The following is a 17,079-nucleotide window of genomic DNA, read 5'->3' on the forward strand; positions in this document are numbered from 1 at the left end:
GAGGGGAGGCGGGGAGCCGACGCGGGAGAGAAGGGCTTTGGCGAGGAGCTCTTGCTCGCGCTCGGCTCGCGCTGCCGGCTGTCAGTCCCGGTTCCTGCGCCGCGAGACCTTCTAGTAGAGCCGCTGAGCAGAGAGAGCGGCTGGCAGAGAGGGAGGCGGGGGAGGGAGAGAGAGACTGAGGGAGCGAGCGGGGTGGGGGGAGGAGGGGGGAAGAGGAGGAGGAGGAGGAGGCGGGAGAGGCAGGCGGGCACTGTCCATTTCGCAAGTGCCTGCCTGGGACAAGGCTGAGGCGCGGCGCGCGCGCAAGGTGCCAGGCGGCCCATTCATTTACCTCACGGCGCCTTTCGGATGGAGGGAGAGCCGTGGAGAGGGGAGGGAGAGCAGCTCGGTGCCTTCCCCTCAGCCCCCACGGCAACGAGCCATAGGAGGGTCTGAGAGAGGGAGCTGGGATTGGCGTGTGAGGTGACCAGAGAGAGAGAGAGAGGAGCCAGGACTGGACGGGTCCGGGAGCCATGAGAGAGAAGACGCGCGCAGAGAGACAGAGTGGGAGTGTGTCTGGGCTCGCGCGGCGGAGAGGCGGAGGAGGCGGAGGCGGAGGAGGGGAACTCCCTTTCCCGGGCGGCGAATAGGTGTCGGATGGAGCAGCTGCCGCCTGCCTTCGCCAGCTCGGAGGGTCGTCGTCGCGAGGCGCTGGCAACGGGGCTCCCGAGGAGGAGAGGGGGCTCGGCGGCGCGGCCCGCAGGCGGCGAGGGTTTCAAGGGGTAACGGGGGCCAAGGCAGGGACAATAATCGAGGCTGCTCCGAGCAGGGAGGGAAGCAGGCGGCGGCGGCGAGGAAACGGGCGGCGCTGCTTCTCCATCAAGCACCCGGACGCCAAACTTCCTCGAACGCCTCGCAGCCGGGGGAGACCACCAGATACCTTCGGCTGGACGAGTCGCTAAATGGGCGAAAAACCGTTTTTACATGCGCAGCCCCACCGACGGCCGCCATCCGCCGGCCAACATCCTCCCAGAACTCAGCTCGCCCTCCTTTGGTCCCAAGCCTAATTTTTATACCTTCCGAAGGGTCGAGGTTATTATCATCATTATTCTTTTACTCGGTTTAGTGGGATTTCCCCACCCCCCAAAAAATAGCTAAATAAAGCCTGCGAGGATGATCTGTCAAGATTTCTCTCGGTGATGCACCCTGGATTTGTTAGGCAGGAAAGAACTTTCTATCCCACCAACAGCTTCCCACCCAAAGCATGGAGCCCTAAGATGGAATAAAGGAGAAGAGAAGAAGAGAGACCCGCTTGCCCTTCAGCGTTTTCCTCCATCCTGCGTGGAGAGGCTGCTTGTGGGAGAAGCAGGGTCCTCCCGGACAGACACAGGAAGGCAGCCCAGGGTTGGCTGGCTGGGGTGGAGGGTGGGCTTTTCTCTCTGCCCCCCCTCCCTCCAACCTGCACCATCCAGGCTGAAGCGGATGCCCGGGAGAGAAGAATCCGACTCCATGATCTGTCCTTTCGCTCTCCCTTTCCTTTTTTCTTCGCGGAGCTAGGGTCCATGTCTTCGGGGCCATAAAGGCGCAACCCTCGGGGGTGGGGGGAGAGGCGCTGCTGGAGACGCTGGGATAGTCCTGCCGGCCACGAGATCAAAGGGACGGATCACGTACTGGGGAAGCAAGAGGAAGCAAGACCTGGTTGCCTGGTAGATGTGGGGAGGAGGGGTGGCGGTTGGGATGATCAAGTTGAAAAATGATCAGGACTGCTGAGCCACTCTGGAATTGATCGCCCAGCCCCTCATCCACCCCGATCGCTCCTCCAGCAAAGAAAGGGGGGAGGCGACCCCCCCAGCAGACACACACGCACACACCCCAGCCACCCCCACCCCTCAGCCCTCTCTAGGGTGTGATTGTCGCGGGACCTCCTCCTCCTGGTTGCATCTTCCTCCTCCATGAGCCCGGGGTGAACAGGTGCCCCGGTCCGCTTTGGGGGTGTGTGTCTCGCCCGGGGACGATGGAGAGCGGCGACCGGGACATGTACCGCCAGTTCCAGGACTGGTGCCTCCGGACTTACGGGGACTCGGGCAAAACCAAGACGGTGACCCGCAAGAAATACGAGCGGATTGTCCAGCTGCTGAACGGCTCCGAGAGCAGCTCCACGGATAACGCCAAATTCAAATTCTGGGTCAAATCCAAAGGCTTCCAGCTCGGCCATCCGGACGAGGTCAGCGGGGCTGGCGCTGGTGGTGGCGGCGGCGGCGGAGGGAAGCAAGTGCTCTACGTGCCGGTCAAGACCACGGTGAGTCGAGAAATTGCCTGCCTTGTTTGGGAGCCGCACCGGGGAGGGAGAGTGGCGAGCAGCAGCAGCTGCCGCCCCATCGCGGCCACCCGTGGGCTCCGGCTGCTCGCCTCCCTCCGCCCCCTCCTCCTCCCCCCGCCCCCCAATCTCCAGCCAGCGCTGCCTTTGCCTGGCACCTTCTGCAAGGCTCTGGGCTTTGTGCGCCTCCCTTCCCTTCTTTCCCTGCGCAGCCAACGCACCAAGCACACCCCGAGCGCGATCGCCCTCCTGCCTTTCCCTTGCCATGATCCCCTTTCTGTCGTTGTTGGGGGCGGCCTCTTCCCTTCGCCTCCCGGGGCTGAGAGGGGGCGGCGTGGGGGGGGGGGCGGCGTGTCCTACGCCTCCGCGCTTCCCATCTGAGACGAGTTCCGAGCGAGAAAGCACCGCGGGTCCTTCTTGGCACAAAGCGGGGCGGCCCTTGGCTTGGGGCTTTCCCTGGGATAGCAGCTTGTGTTTTCCCCCTTCATTGTTAGCCCATATCCCTCTGAGCATCGGGGAGATGTGCTCGGCTCACTGCAGAAAGCAGAGGGCAGGGGGGAATCAACAAAAGAGCTGTAGTCTTTTGCACATGACCGAATGGGGGAATTGGTTGGTCTCTCTCCCCCCCCCCCGGTCCTCCCCGCTTGTTCAAGTCTCACTTGATGCCAGCCCAGAAGTATTGTGAGCCTTCCAGAGGTTGGAGGCTGAAAAGCTAGCTGCAGATCTCACAGCAGAAGTGCTATTATGCTGGGTTGTGGTGGTAGTGGTGGCGGCAGGAGCAACAGAATTTCCTGGTTCAGAAGATGGGAACTGTTGGTTACAAGTAGGTTTGCATTCTCCTCTCCTTCCTTTAGTTTTTCTTGATTTCCAAGCTTTGCCTTTTACTCTGGTTTGTGGAAGTGTGTGCAATCGCAAAAACCTTACCTTTGGCATTCGGAGTTAATGAAACACATTTTTGTTGTTGGACTAAGAAAAAGTGTCCTGGCTCTCCTTTTTCTTTTTTGACACTGTGAAAGATTTTGTAGAATGTATTTAAGATGTGGCTGTAGAATGCTAGGATTCCATGTGCTTTTTTTAATCACCAGCAGCAAATCAAGATACAGTATTTGTATGCCAGTGGCCATGGTTAATGAAATAAGTATGAAATAATACTAAATGTCTTAAAGTAATGGGAAATAATTTATACAGTGTTTATTATTTTATGGTTTCAGGATTTCAGCTACCTATTGGGATTACTTTGTAAAAGTTTTGTACCTTTGGGACACTCCACTGAGCACTCCTGCATAAATCCATTTATTTCAAAAGTGGATTTTATCCACTATAAACCTGTATCCAGACTATTTACTATGGTTCAAGTACCTAATCTCATAAAAATAAAGTTTAACCAAATTTCAAGAAAAGCTCAACTAATATACTTTCGTATCTATGCTGATTAATTCAGTTAATGCTGATTAACTGGATTAGCGTTGCAGGAAGCATCCTTTATGTCTCATAGCATCTTTCTTGGAAAGCTACAGGTAAACTCATGTTTGAAGGAAGATGGAATTCTTGGATAGCCTTAGAAAAAATAGTTTACCTGTAAAGATAAAGCATTATTCTGGGACTTTATGGCTGTATTCCTATGCACACTTATCTGGGAGTAAGTACCACTGAATTCAACAGAGTTTACTTCTGAGTAGGCATATATAGGATTGCATTGTATAAATGACATACATCTGCATTAACTAAGTCCATATTTGTGCTGTTTCTAAAGGGTTTTGCATATCCCCACTCTTTTGGCTCATGCTTCTGTCACAATTTGATGCCCATAATTTATCTTGATATACTCACCTACTAAACATAGTTTCACCTAAGCATTTGTCTGCTTGAAAAGCTCAGAAAAGCACAGAACAATCCTATACTCAATCCTTTACTCAAGAGTTCAGTGAAACTTTCTCCCAGGTGTGTGTAGGTTTGCAGCAACAATGTTGGAAATGATCACCTCTACAACAGTGCAGTAATGGGGGAACAAAACTATAAAAAGGCCCATCACATTTCTATATTACATAAAATGGCCCAAATCCAATGCAGGTTGGTATATGCCCATGCATGTCTGTGCACTGGACTGTGCCCAGTACACACTACTCTGTACTATCAGTGGCACAATGGGACAGTGTGTCTGGCTGTTAACCAGAAGGTTGGTGGTTTGAACCCACCCAAGGACAGCTGTGGGCAAGATTCCTGCATTGCAGGGGGTTGGGCTAGATGACCCTCAGGGTCCCTTCCAACTCCACAATTCTATGATTCAAATCTAACAGCATTCCTTGCATTGGTAAAATATTCAATCTTGAGTGCATGCAAATATTTAGTTTCCTAAATCCGCTCCATAACAGAAATTTCAAACAGCATGCACAGATGTTACTGAATCATGATTACCTCAAACTTCATATCCCCATTCACAAGGATGCATCAATTGTTTAAGGACAACTTCAGATTTTTTCTAATGTGCACTCAGTGCTCAAAGTGGAAGTGAAGTGGAATGGTTTCATTTCAAATTATGCCAGACTCAATAACATCCATTGGAAGAAATAAGGTGGTTTGGAGGCAGCCTGAAAAGATATGGGATAGCATCTTACTCCTTTTGAAGCACTGGGCATGCTGGAGCTGGATACATATCAATGGTTGACTTTGGAAGTGTTTTCAGTTTCACTTTGCTATTAACATTTCTGTGAAGTCATTCAAGTTTACTCACTGGCACCATGGACAGAAGCTTCACTCTGTTTCGTAGCATCTCATTCATCCCAGTATATCCAGTGGCCATAGAAGAGTTTAATCACATACTATCACTCCTTGTTAACTCTTCTGTCTGATTGCTGCATACACTTGACAATGTTGTCACATATATATCTGCTGCTACAGTGCACAGAGACAGTAACTTCCATACTATATAATCAAAAAACTTTTCCCACTACCAGAAAAGTCATTGTAGTGTACAGTATTTCATTTAAAAAAATCAAACACTATTGATAAGTCAGTACAGAATTAACAGATGCACAAAATAACATTTTTAATATCAAAGCAATTGGCTTGATGAAAAATTAATATGCAAACCACCTTCATTGTCCAGAATTATTCTCTCCTTGAAGCTTTAAGGTTTGTTGCTCAGCTTTGCTGTCAGGCAGAGAGATTTGCTCCTGAAGGTTCTGTAATCCACTGCTGCTGGTAATTAGACATCATTACTGCTGCATTAAAGGGAAAGAGAGAAGGGGAGAGGACAGGCTGGGGCTAATTAACTACTTGATTTTAATGAAAGAAAGAGAGACTGATAGCAGGTGGGAGTTTGCACCGGAACAGACCAGACAAGCAACACAGACTTCACTGAAGCAAGAATAACTTGCAGGCATACAGTAGCAATGCCCTTATCTGTTTATTAAATGGCATGGACAGCGAATGAAATACAAAGGCCTGAACATATATTATATCTTGTTTGCTGTTGCATGTTGGTGAACACCTCAGGCTCCCAGGGCCTCATTCAGTTTAAACAGCATGCAGAGAAAGGGAATATTTAGCTTGTTGAATGCTGATTTAATTTATTTCAGTGTCTCAGTCTTCTGGAGAGCAAAAGGAGCAAATCAGTCTCCCTGTTTTCACATCCCTCTGTGGTGTAGGAGATGCACTCTTGGTCACCAGGCAACAACATCCGGCAATACGGCCATTTTAGGTCTACAGTGGGACAACACACAGTGGAGTATTTATATGTGCAGCTCAATGAATAATATACTGTACCTCTGCTAACTCTTCCCACTGTTGTTCTTTTGTCATCTGCTCTCTTTCATGAAGCCCAAACTGCAGTTTATGAGAACAGTGAAATATGCCTAATCAAGAGGCTTTACTTGAAAGCATAAGACAGAGAAATATGCCAAATGGCTGACAATAATTAGTTTAAAGTTTTTATACTTGATACTCACAGTCACTTAGCAACACATAACACTATCCTTAGTGTGACTGGTGACTGATATTCTACAGATAATTTTATGAACCGCTTCTATGAGATTTCTGACTAAATTAGTATTTATGTTTGAAAATAAAATTGGAAAGAATGAAAAACATCAGTGATGTTATGTGGTAATGGTACAAATTATAGTATCCGGCTTGAAATCAAATGTTCTCATGTGTACAGAATGATGTGCCAAGGATGTGAATTCAGGTCTATGGTCTAGAGCAGGCATGGCCAAACTTGGCCCTCCAGCTGTTTTGGGACTACAACTCCCATCACCCTTAGCTAACAGGACCAGTGGTCAGGGATGATGGGGATTGTAGTCCCAAAACAGCTGGAGGGCCAAGTTTGGCCATGCCTGCTAGAGTTCAAACATTTGTGAATTAGTTAGGGGTGGGGCCACAAATCAGTAGTTCAGGATAAGCAATGAGGGCCAAGTGAAATACTATATGAAAGCAGACAGTCCTCTTGATCCCTATTTGAGAGAAATATTTGTATCCTGCTATCTTTTGTGTAAGTAACTATGTGGATGTTATGCCACTAGTTCAGAAGTGTGTGCTGGTGAAGGTCTAATTAATGGATTCCGCAGACCAATATTTTGGTTACCCTAGCATAAAAGTTGTTTGAGTTTAAAAGGAAATTAAGTTGGATATGATTCAGTAGTCCAGTTTGTAACTGCTTAAGATGTGGGGTGTCAAAAATTATGCCAGTACAACTACACAAGAGTTGTGGTGATATTATGATGCTATTGCAGACACACCATCTGCACAAATGCATAGAATTGGACTGCCATGCTCCTTTAAAAAAATGTATCTTTATTATAAACTCTCCCCTTTAACTGTAAAGAGCAAAGAAGTTTGTGAAATACTTATAAAGAAAACTATTAACATGCAGGACTTTAACATGCCACAAGTGTCAGCACAACAATACAATTGTGGGAATGTTATTGAATATGCATCTTGGGGTTCCTATTATTTTACAACAATAGATCAGTAGTAGAATAGAGGCAGAGTTCCAGGTCAATTTCTGGCATATCCTGTCAGGGATGGGAAAGACTCCAGTCTGAATCTCTAGAAAGCTGCTATCAGTGTACAAGGCAACTTCCTAATAATTACCACTCTCTGTTTCTGAGTTCTTAGTCTCTAATGTGTGTTAGAATAATCAATCCTCATGATAGGAGTAAAATGTGTCTATGTGCCACTTGTTAACTAAAAAAGTTAAAGCATTAGGATATAGCTACTCTGTGTTCTGCACACTCTCTATATAAAAGTTATACTTTAATCTTAAAATTCCATGGAATAATATTTTCACTTTGGCTATGCTTTGTACCTCATCTTTATGTCAAACTTGTTCAGTTATGTAAAACTCTTCTAAATATTGGCATGGCTTATTAACTGGTAATTTTTAATGTAGATTTTCACAAATAAGAAAAATCCTTCATTACATGGCTAAATTATAGCCACAAAACTATCTATGGCAGTACTTAAAAAAAATATGGTAATTGCGATATTTTAGGATGTAGCTTTCCAAAGAATGTTAGAAAACAAGGATAGACTTTTGTAAATACATGTATATACTAAATCCCTCTTCAAAGGTTCAAAATTAGCAGTGAAAGTGAAAGTGGGTAGGAATGGTCAAAGTACAAACCAATATGAGGATGTGGAAATACAGTCAATATTTGCCACTGAACTTAGAGCTTAAGGGGGTTCTGGACAGAAAACACAATACATTTACCTCATGAAGAATGTTTATGTTGCATTTAGCAATTAAATGACTGGCATGCAGAAGTGTGCATGCGCGTGTATATGTTTTTTTGTTTTTATCTACATGCATTTTTACATGTGTTTTTATTTACATGTGTATTTATTTACACACACACACACACACACCCCACACACATTGGGGGTGGTATTTATTCAGCTAAGTTTTACTCAAAGCAGGCCCATTGAAATTAATGAACATGACTAAATTAGCCCTCTTGATTTAAATGGGAGCCTAGGGCTTGCCGATCAGAAGGTCGGCAGTTCGAATCCCCGCGACTGGGTGAGCTCCCGTTGCTCGGTCCCTGCTCCTGCCCACCTAGCAGTTCGAAAGCACGTCAAGTGCAAGTAGATAAATAGGTACCGCTCCGGCGGGAAGGTAAACGTTGTTTCCGAGCGCTGCTCTGGTTCTCCAGAAGTGGCTTAGTCATGCTGGCCACATGACCCGGAAGCTGTATGCCGGCTCCCTTGGCCAATAAAGCGAGATGAGCGCCGCAACCCCAGAGTCGGTCACAACTGGACCTAATGGTCAGGGGTTTCTTTACCTTTACCTGTACTCTGAGCAAAACTTAGTTGAGTACCACCTCGTATGTCACTGAATACTAGCTGCACTTGGATCCAGGCTTCCCATAAGCATCTAGTTGGCCACTGAGAGAATAGGATGGACTAGATGGGCCTTCAGTCTGGTCCAGCAGCCAGACTCTTCTTTTGTTCTTAATAAGAAGCACTTTACTAGCACAAATCACCATCAAAGCAAAGCTTCTGGACTTCTGTATAACAGTGTGACTACACTTCAGACACTCAGTGGCTCTGGGTCTCCAGTGTAGGTGACCAGCAAAGGGAGGGGAAGTAATAGAGGCAGGGCTGTGGTTATACTGCTGGTGGTTCTCTCAGTTAATCTGCTCTCAGTGCCCATTTGGAATTTCCCATCATTCACAAACCCCTGCCTCCAGTGATTCCAGTAATCCTAGACTTTGAGAATCAAGCTGCTCCTGTCTTTGGTTAGAGGTGTGATGACATGTTGGGAACTGAGGGGTGGAAAAGGTAGAGCTATACTTCCCTTGCAGGAGGCAGAGCTGATCCTTGTGGCTCAGCTCATTCCTTCTGCCTCCATTCACATGAGAGAAGAATTGCTGTTGCCATGGAGGGAGGCAAGGAAGATGATAGATATCTGAATGCACACCCTGTGAAAGCCTCTTCAGATGTTCAAGCCCTCACATGATTACAGTCAAGGGGGAAACAGGATCACACTCACGTGGCTTGCCCCCCTCAGCACATCCTCAATGGCCTGACCCTGCTACTGTCCATGTATTGGGACTAAAGTCGTCAGCTATATGCATGTAGATTCCCTGAATTATTTAGAACCTTGATTGCATGGGATTCTAAATCACATGGGGAGGCTACACACGCACATTAGGCTCCCTACTTCAGACTTTCAGCTTTAGTGTGTGGACAAGCAATGTGACCAGGCCACTAATGCTACAGGGATAAGGCTAGCAGGCATGCCACCAACATTATGGCCCATGCAATTGTAATCACTTTGGAAGAGAGCTTCCTTTCACTTCAGCTCAGCTGTGTGTAGGGACGTGCTCCACACCAAAAGCACCATAAATCACCAGTTTCTGTTATCTCCCTTGTAGACAGAGACAGTCCTTACTATTCCAGGATTCCCTTTCACTTTCTCACCGAAAAATAAGGCAGTGGCATTCCTAGGATCATTCACCACAGGGGCAAAGGCCTAAGCAGAAAATATGGCTTGAGCGAGTGCGTAACAAGTTGGTGATCAGTGAAAAGGTTAAGCAGAAGGAAAACAGCCAAGAGACAGGGGTCCTGTACCACTGATGACACTATCACCAGAACAAGCAAGTGAAATTATTCATCTCTGTGCTTTGGTTTATCTTTTTTCCTTCTCCTTGTATTCTTTTCCCCATACCTAGTTACTTGTAAAACTTGTTAAAATAAGCAGATTTGTGCAAGAACACCACACATCTACAGTGGTTACTCTTCCAAATGGAAGGAACTTTATCAAAACCAGTATTCCTATTGCTCAAGGCAGCGGAAGTGAGTGTGGAATTTTATCTCTTCTACACAAACTGTGAACTAGTGTTCTGTCAGTGCAAAAAGTTGTGCTTTTGTGTTTATATTATGGTCCCAAATTAATCAACTGTGCAAACTGAGTTCTTATGGGTCCTGTTCTCTGTGATCACCTGTTAATTCTGTTCATTGACTGACCCAAATATTTATTCTCTCTCCACCCGTGTTTTTCTACATACTGCCACCAAAGAAAGCCAATATTTAGTGTATTATACAGAACACCCACAAACTATTATCCACAAATCACTTGTTCTAGATCACCATTGAAGAGTGTTTACAGAAGTTTAGTGATACTCTAGGCCACGAATGACTAACCTATGGCCCCCAGGACATATCCAGCCCCCAAAGGCTTTTTTCACTCCCCGCTTCACAATTTGGTGGTGGTAGCAATGACAGGCCCCCACCCCTGACCCTCACCATCTGATTCTCTGCTGCTTCCTCATTGTGGAGCACCTCTGCAGCATTCAGCAAGCACTTTCTGAAGGGCTTGAGAGAGATTGGGATACAGATCTCTCCCTCCCTGCTCACCAGATTCATCCATTGTATATAATGTGCCCCTCTCTGTAGGTACATGTGTGTTCCCTAGTATGTACGCAATATGCATGTGATTATCCTGCTGGGATAGCTCAGTTGGTAGAGCATGAGACTCTTAATCTCAGGGTCGTGGGTTTGAACCCCTTGTTGGGCAAGATATTCCTGCATTGCAGGGGGTTGGACTAGATGAACTTTGTGGTCCCTTCCAACTCTACAATTCTACGATTCTATGCGCGCTTGCTCTGCTGTTTATGTGATGTATATGCAAAATGTGGGTGGGTGGGTGGGGGTAATGTATGGCATGCCAACTGTGAGGTGGCCCCACTCAATTTTTGACCATCCATCAAGTTAGAAGGTAGCAATGTAGCCACTTCTCCTGTAGGTGGAGGTGAGGTAGGAAGGAAATCCAGCTGCTTGGGTACCTAGAAAATTGATGATAGTACAAGAATGTTGTAATACTTACTTGGTTTTTGCAGGACTCTTTCTTAAAACTTGAGGCTGAGTTTCCAAAATATTATGCTGGTTCCTGGGATTTTGAATGACTTTTGTAGCTCTCTTTTAAGGGTCGATTCCACACTACAGCCCTTGAGCACTGTTGAAGGGCTCCTTTTCTACAACTGGTGTTTGCTGGGCTCAACTGGAGCAGCAACACTACCCGGGAAAGGATTCCATCTGCCTCCACCACTGCTTCACCTGCTTGCTGCAGAGTGCCAATTTCCCTCCCCACTGTTAGGAATGTAGGAAGCTGCCTTATACCAAGGTAGAACAAAGGAACATCTAGCCAGTATTATCCATGCTGACTGGCATTGGCTTTACAGGGTTTGAAAACAAAGTCAAGGTGGCTCATGAATAAAATCCATACTTGCTGCAAGGCCATTTTGCACAGGGACTGGCTGCACTACAGCAGAAGTGCCAGCTTGGCCCCGCGACTGTGGGTGCCCAGGGTGTGGGAGACATGCAGCATACATGGCCCTGGCACCAAAAATGGTGGGTGCCTGGCCCCTTCATGGGGAATTTTGTGGTTCCCAGCCAGGAACTCCATAGCACAGCAAATCTCAACTACGGTTGGTGTCACCATTGATCAGTGCTGACAGCAAGGCTTGCTTGCCAAGAAACAATTAGAACACACTTCAAGGTTCCCAATTTTTCCGTGGAAGCCATGTGTCTACCTGCCTCACACCTGATATCACAAATGATGTCAGACATGGGGGAGATGGCTGTGGTTTGGAGGAAATGGCCTCATAGTCAAACTGGTGTCTGTATCAGGTCCAATTTGGCCCAGAGGCTGGAGGTTCCCCACCTCTGGTATAAATGTCTATGGTGAGAGGAACCTGCAACCTAGATGCATGCCACACCACAGAAAGGGCTACTTGATGCAGACCTATTCCTTGTTCACATGCTGTTCAACAGTGGAGTGATGAATGCCAGAATATGGCTAAAGTATTCAAGTTTTCAATGGGCTAGCACTCTGTGTGCTAATGCAGTGCTGTGAAGGTTGGCGCCACATGTATCTTTAGGTGCCAGGCAAAAACTTTCCTCCATAACCTGTGGTCTTTTAGAAGTGAGTGGATTATTTTATATGTATGGTATTTCTTTTTCCTCTTGGTTTTAATGTACAGCTATCTATGTGGGGTTTACTGTCTGGTTGTAAGTTGCTTTGGGGTACCTGTGACAAGATAAGCTGGCTGGCTGGCTGGCTGGCTGACTGGCTGACTGACTGACTGACTGAATAAATAAATAAATAAATAAATAAGATTAAAAGCAAGCTATCAAGGCTGGCCCAAGATATTATGCTACCCGAGGCAAAGGACAAAATGGCACACACATGCATCTGTGCCACATATAGCAGTGAATCTTACTTCAATATTAGTAATGGAGCACTGCAGTGCCCCTGAGAGAGATCAGCAGGGTAATTATAAAGGTGGAGGGCAAGAGGCATGACACACAGCTCTCTTCTCCCAACAGGAGAGTATGGTCAGGGAGCTCAGGAGGAAGAGCTGAGGGGCACCACTGCCTCCTAGCACACACCACCTGAGGCTGTTCCCTCACTCTGCCAAATAACAGGACAAGCCCTGTAAGCTAGTGGAGACAGAAATAAATATTGAAATTTCAGAAAGAACTTTTACAATTTGAATAAAGTCCTTCTTCGTTCTCAATACACCCATGCAGTAGCACAGCAGTTAAGAGAATGAGCTGAGAACTGCATACCCTTGATTCACTTTAACTCAACTGAATTTGACTGGTTGAAAAATAGTAGTCCTTCATCCTCACGCCTAGATTATGGGACCTACTGTACAGGAGGATTGCAGTGATTACTGAGAATGTACTGATGTTTAAAAAGTCAAGGGAAAAAAATCCATATAAACACAAATGGGCCTCCCGCCATCTATGTATCACTGCATTTAATTGTTATTACTGTGGATTTAGGTGCTTAATGTTTGGAAGTTAGTAATAAAATGTGTCTGCCATTACAGAATAAGAATATCTATTTCGGACATCAAAACAAAATTTTGCGTAATTTGCTTCACATTTAGAGAGACATATTAAATCTAAATCATAGAACGTGACTGTGAATCACGAATACATGACCAAAGAAGAGCCTGGGGTCATAGCTCAAAGACACTGAACCCAGCACAGCTCCTGGCTGTTAAGAATTCTAACTTCAGCATACTGAAACAAGATCTTCCTAGAAATTAGTTCAGCTATTTAAATGCTATATGAAATGCTTGTGAACATTACAACTTCTCCCTAAGTTTAGAAGCAGATGGAACTGTTGATGAAAAGGGGTGCAGAGAAGACAGGCCCAACACAATGATACTCAACCGAATGTGTGGATGCTATAGATTAGACAGAGTGGGACATGAATGGAGTGTGTGAATAGTGTGAAATGGTTTGTGAGTGAGAGAATGAATAGTGAATGGACCCAATAGATGTTACAAACAAAAGCCTTATCTGCAAATGTCTATAGGTTCACATCTCTTCTGCCTTTAGCTTCAGACAATGTAGTCCAAATCATGCCAACTCAGAAGTCAGTCCTAATGATTTCAATGAGCCTACTCTAAGACAAAGGGTGTTACATATATTATCATACATGTGCACACGCAGTATATAATAGTTGTTCCTTAATACAAAGCAAATGCCAGGATACAAATCAACAGGCAGTAACAACCAGCCTGTCAATAGTGCTAGCTGAATGCTAATTGTTAGATCATTGCCTAGGGGGACATATTAAGTTGCAACTAACGAGATGTAATCTAAACTTTCTATGAGGGATTTTTTTTTAAAAAAAAATTCTAAATCAGGAATACAGTAAAATAAAAGCACCACTTATCATATGATCCCATAAGGTCCAGTCCGCCCACAGCAATCTGTAGCAGTATTTCATCTTTCTCTTAGCAAAACTTTAGATGACTTAAGAAAACTGTAACAGAGTAATCAAATTATTTTATTTCTGGGTTATTATTGAAGGCTGGGGCCAGAGAATAGTGAGGATGAGAAGAGAGGGAGCTGAAAGTGGTAGGACAGAGCCATGATTGTTCATAGTATGTAGACAATTTATTTTATTCTGATCAAGCTGGGTATTCATGTTTTTTATAGTGCTTCAAAAACCTGCAAACCTCTTTGCCAACTGATGAAAGCAAAGCAAGAGATATGCTGTGTATACCAGAGGCGGATTTAGGGTTCTGCCACACTGGGTGCTGAGCGTAGTGGGTGCCACAGGCCATCATAATTATGACATGGTGAATTGAGCCAAACAGAAGGTGAGAGGCAAGAGGGCACCAAACTTTGGCCTCACACAGTGCGCCACTGAAATTTGAAACACCAAATACTGAATAAAGAAATAACTATTCTGGTCAAATCATAGACATGCTGATCCCAAAGCGGAATCTTGAATGAAGCAAAATATTTAATCCCAAACATAACCCATTCACATGGATGGAGGCAAGATCAAATGCTTGTTCATCAGACTTAGGGTTCAGGCAAAGCTAGCATAGTGCTCAGGACCACAATACCTCAAGAACTGTCTCTCGCCATATAAACCAAGCTGGACTTCGTGATCATCATATGAGGCCCTTCTTTCTCCATGACAGGTCTGGAGGGTGGCCACACAAGAACAGGCCTTTTCTGCAGTGGCTCCCTGTTTGTGAAATGCTCTCCCAAGGGGGGGCTTTAGAAACCATGCAGAAATGTTTCTCTTCAACCAGGCCTTTGGCTGACTAATATTCTAATATTCCATGGCCTTTTAAATGTGTTTGTGGGAGGCGGGGTTATTCTTTATTTATTTTGTGCTTCTATCCTGTATTTTTTTTAATCTTCTGAACTGCCCTGAGTTCTTCAGATGAAGGGCAGAATATAAAATTAATTAATTAATTAATTAATTAATTAATTGTCTGGTCTGGATGTAATGGTAATCTAGGGTTCAGGAACCTGCGGCCCTCCAAACATTCTTGGACTCCAACTCCCATGAGCCTCAGTCAGCATGGGCAATAGGGATGATTGGAGTTGGAGTCCAATAGCATCTGGAGGGCCACAGGGTCCCTGCCCCCTATATTAAATCAGAGTTAATATGCATAGACCTGATCCTCTCTTCTCCTCTGGTGCTCTGTGCTGGTGCTGCTGGGACAGTGAGAAGGAAATCAGAAGCAGCCACCTCCGTTTTCAACCAACCAGTTTGTCATTTTGTCTGAACCAGGAAGTGTGGGTAGTTTTCATCATCAGCCACTGTTTGATGTATGTTTGTTTCGACAAGCCCTAATTATAACTAACCATAGTTTGTCTGAATCTGGATGAAGTAACAAACTGCGGTTAGTTGAAAACAGTATTGGATGTGGCATCAAGATGGCAGCTCCCTGCACTGCAGATTGTATGCCTGGGAAATGTGAGAAGTCTTATCTGCCCACCCCCACCCAACACATAGAGATTAGTGTCATATTGGGCAACAATCCGCAGTTTAGACTGTGCCCCTTGCAATGATAGTGCTGACATCTCAGATCTACTCTTTGGACTACCAGGCAACAGCACAAGGAATGACACAAATGACTTTTCTCAAATTATCCTTCTGGAATTGTTCACACAGGCACACATGTTCCCTCCTTCCCTTCTCCTTCATCTGCACCGGCTTGATTAGGGACTGTGTGGAACAACTCCAATAATATATTCGCTGCAGAGACTGGAGGAAAGAAGAGATTTCCCATTTTTTGGTTATCTCTCCCCTAGAAACCAAAGACTTCTTGTATTGTATATTGCCCAGGTCTTCCAGTTATATTCCCACAGAAATGGGAGTGGGACCAGATCAAATACCAAGCGGGGGCATATTAATTAAGGCTGTGAAGGAGTTGCCACAGGCCAAGTGGAAATGGAAAGAGGGGCACATTTAGCTCAGTAACAAAAGTTCTATAACCCCGATTTTAATTAGCACTTGACACTGTGCTTTCCTCCTTCAATAAATACACAATCTGCATACATTCTAACAGAAACAAGATTCAAATAAAAATTCTGAAGGCCATCCAAAATTCTGCAAATTAAGGGTGGAGGAAATAAAGTAATAGATACTTGGACTTTAGTGCTGCTTTGGAAACCAGACTTTTATGTTTGTCTAATATGTTTACTGCAGCCTTTTATACTGTGGTGCTAGTCTTATATAAGAACTGAATCTTATAGTCAAAAACACCACAAAACCTCTGTGCTGGCTAAAATATGTGGTATGTGCATGTGTGTGCAAACTCACACACACTTCACATTTAACTTCAGGTTATTTATTTTTTTGAGAAATCTGCCTGCCTGCCTACTATTGGTTCAGCAAGTGGCAGACAATTCTCTCTCCACCCTCAGTCAATAAGCCATATGCTGTAACCACAACCACCACAACAACAAAAACCCCCAAAGGGCTTTCAACACTATAGTTCAGATAATTTGTTGGACCTCCAATTTCTCTTTGATTTCTCTTGCAAAAAAATGCCTGTCTCCCACATCCCACCTGTTTTGCCTAAAACATTAAAATAAAAATGTAGGAAAATATCTCACACACCCTGAGCTTAGCATACACCTTGGGGGAGATGCACAACAGGACGAATCAAAGGGCTTATTGCTGGCAGCTTAGAAGGGGGCCATATGCTGTGCTTGGCTGCTCTAGTAGTTTCCCTAGGCCGGCCTGACCCACTGCAAGCCTCCCAGGGGCCTTGGCAAAACAAAAGAAAGAACGATGGCAAAAATGAGATGTGGAATACTCTCCTATATGAAGTGTGCAGCGGAGTGAAGGAGAACGAAAGCAGCCTTAGTGGCGCTTGGGGGCACAAATTGACACAAACCTGGCCACGAGGAATGAGGGCCGGCTTGCGATCCTGTGTCGCACACTGACTCGGGAGTAAGTCCCGTTGGCCGGAGTTACTACAGGAGAAAGAAAGACACTCTGCACAGGA

The 17,079-nt window shown here is 45.5% G+C and overlaps 1 protein-coding gene across 3 annotated transcripts in view; it reads left to right on the forward strand.

The window, feature by feature from the left end:
• Positions 1–221: 221 nt before the first annotated feature.
• Positions 222–17,079, forward strand: part of NOL4 (nucleolar protein 4) — a 107,548-nt gene continuing 90,690 nt past the window's right edge. For 2 of the 3 annotated variants that reach the window (XM_028737061.2, XM_077933064.1), the window contains exon 1: positions 222–2,278. In XM_028737061.2, coding sequence (XP_028592894.2) covers positions 1,994–2,278 — 285 coding nt within the window. In that variant the 5' untranslated portion in view covers positions 222–1,993. Of the gene's footprint in view, positions 2,279–2,990; positions 3,120–17,079 lie in introns of those variants that run through there. The other variant, XM_077933065.1, reaches the window with a different exon arrangement.

The sequence above is a fragment of the Podarcis muralis genome, chromosome 8 (genome assembly GCF_964188315.1).
Source record: "Podarcis muralis chromosome 8, rPodMur119.hap1.1, whole genome shotgun sequence".
Classification (NCBI taxonomy): domain Eukaryota; kingdom Metazoa; phylum Chordata; class Lepidosauria; order Squamata; family Lacertidae; genus Podarcis; species Podarcis muralis.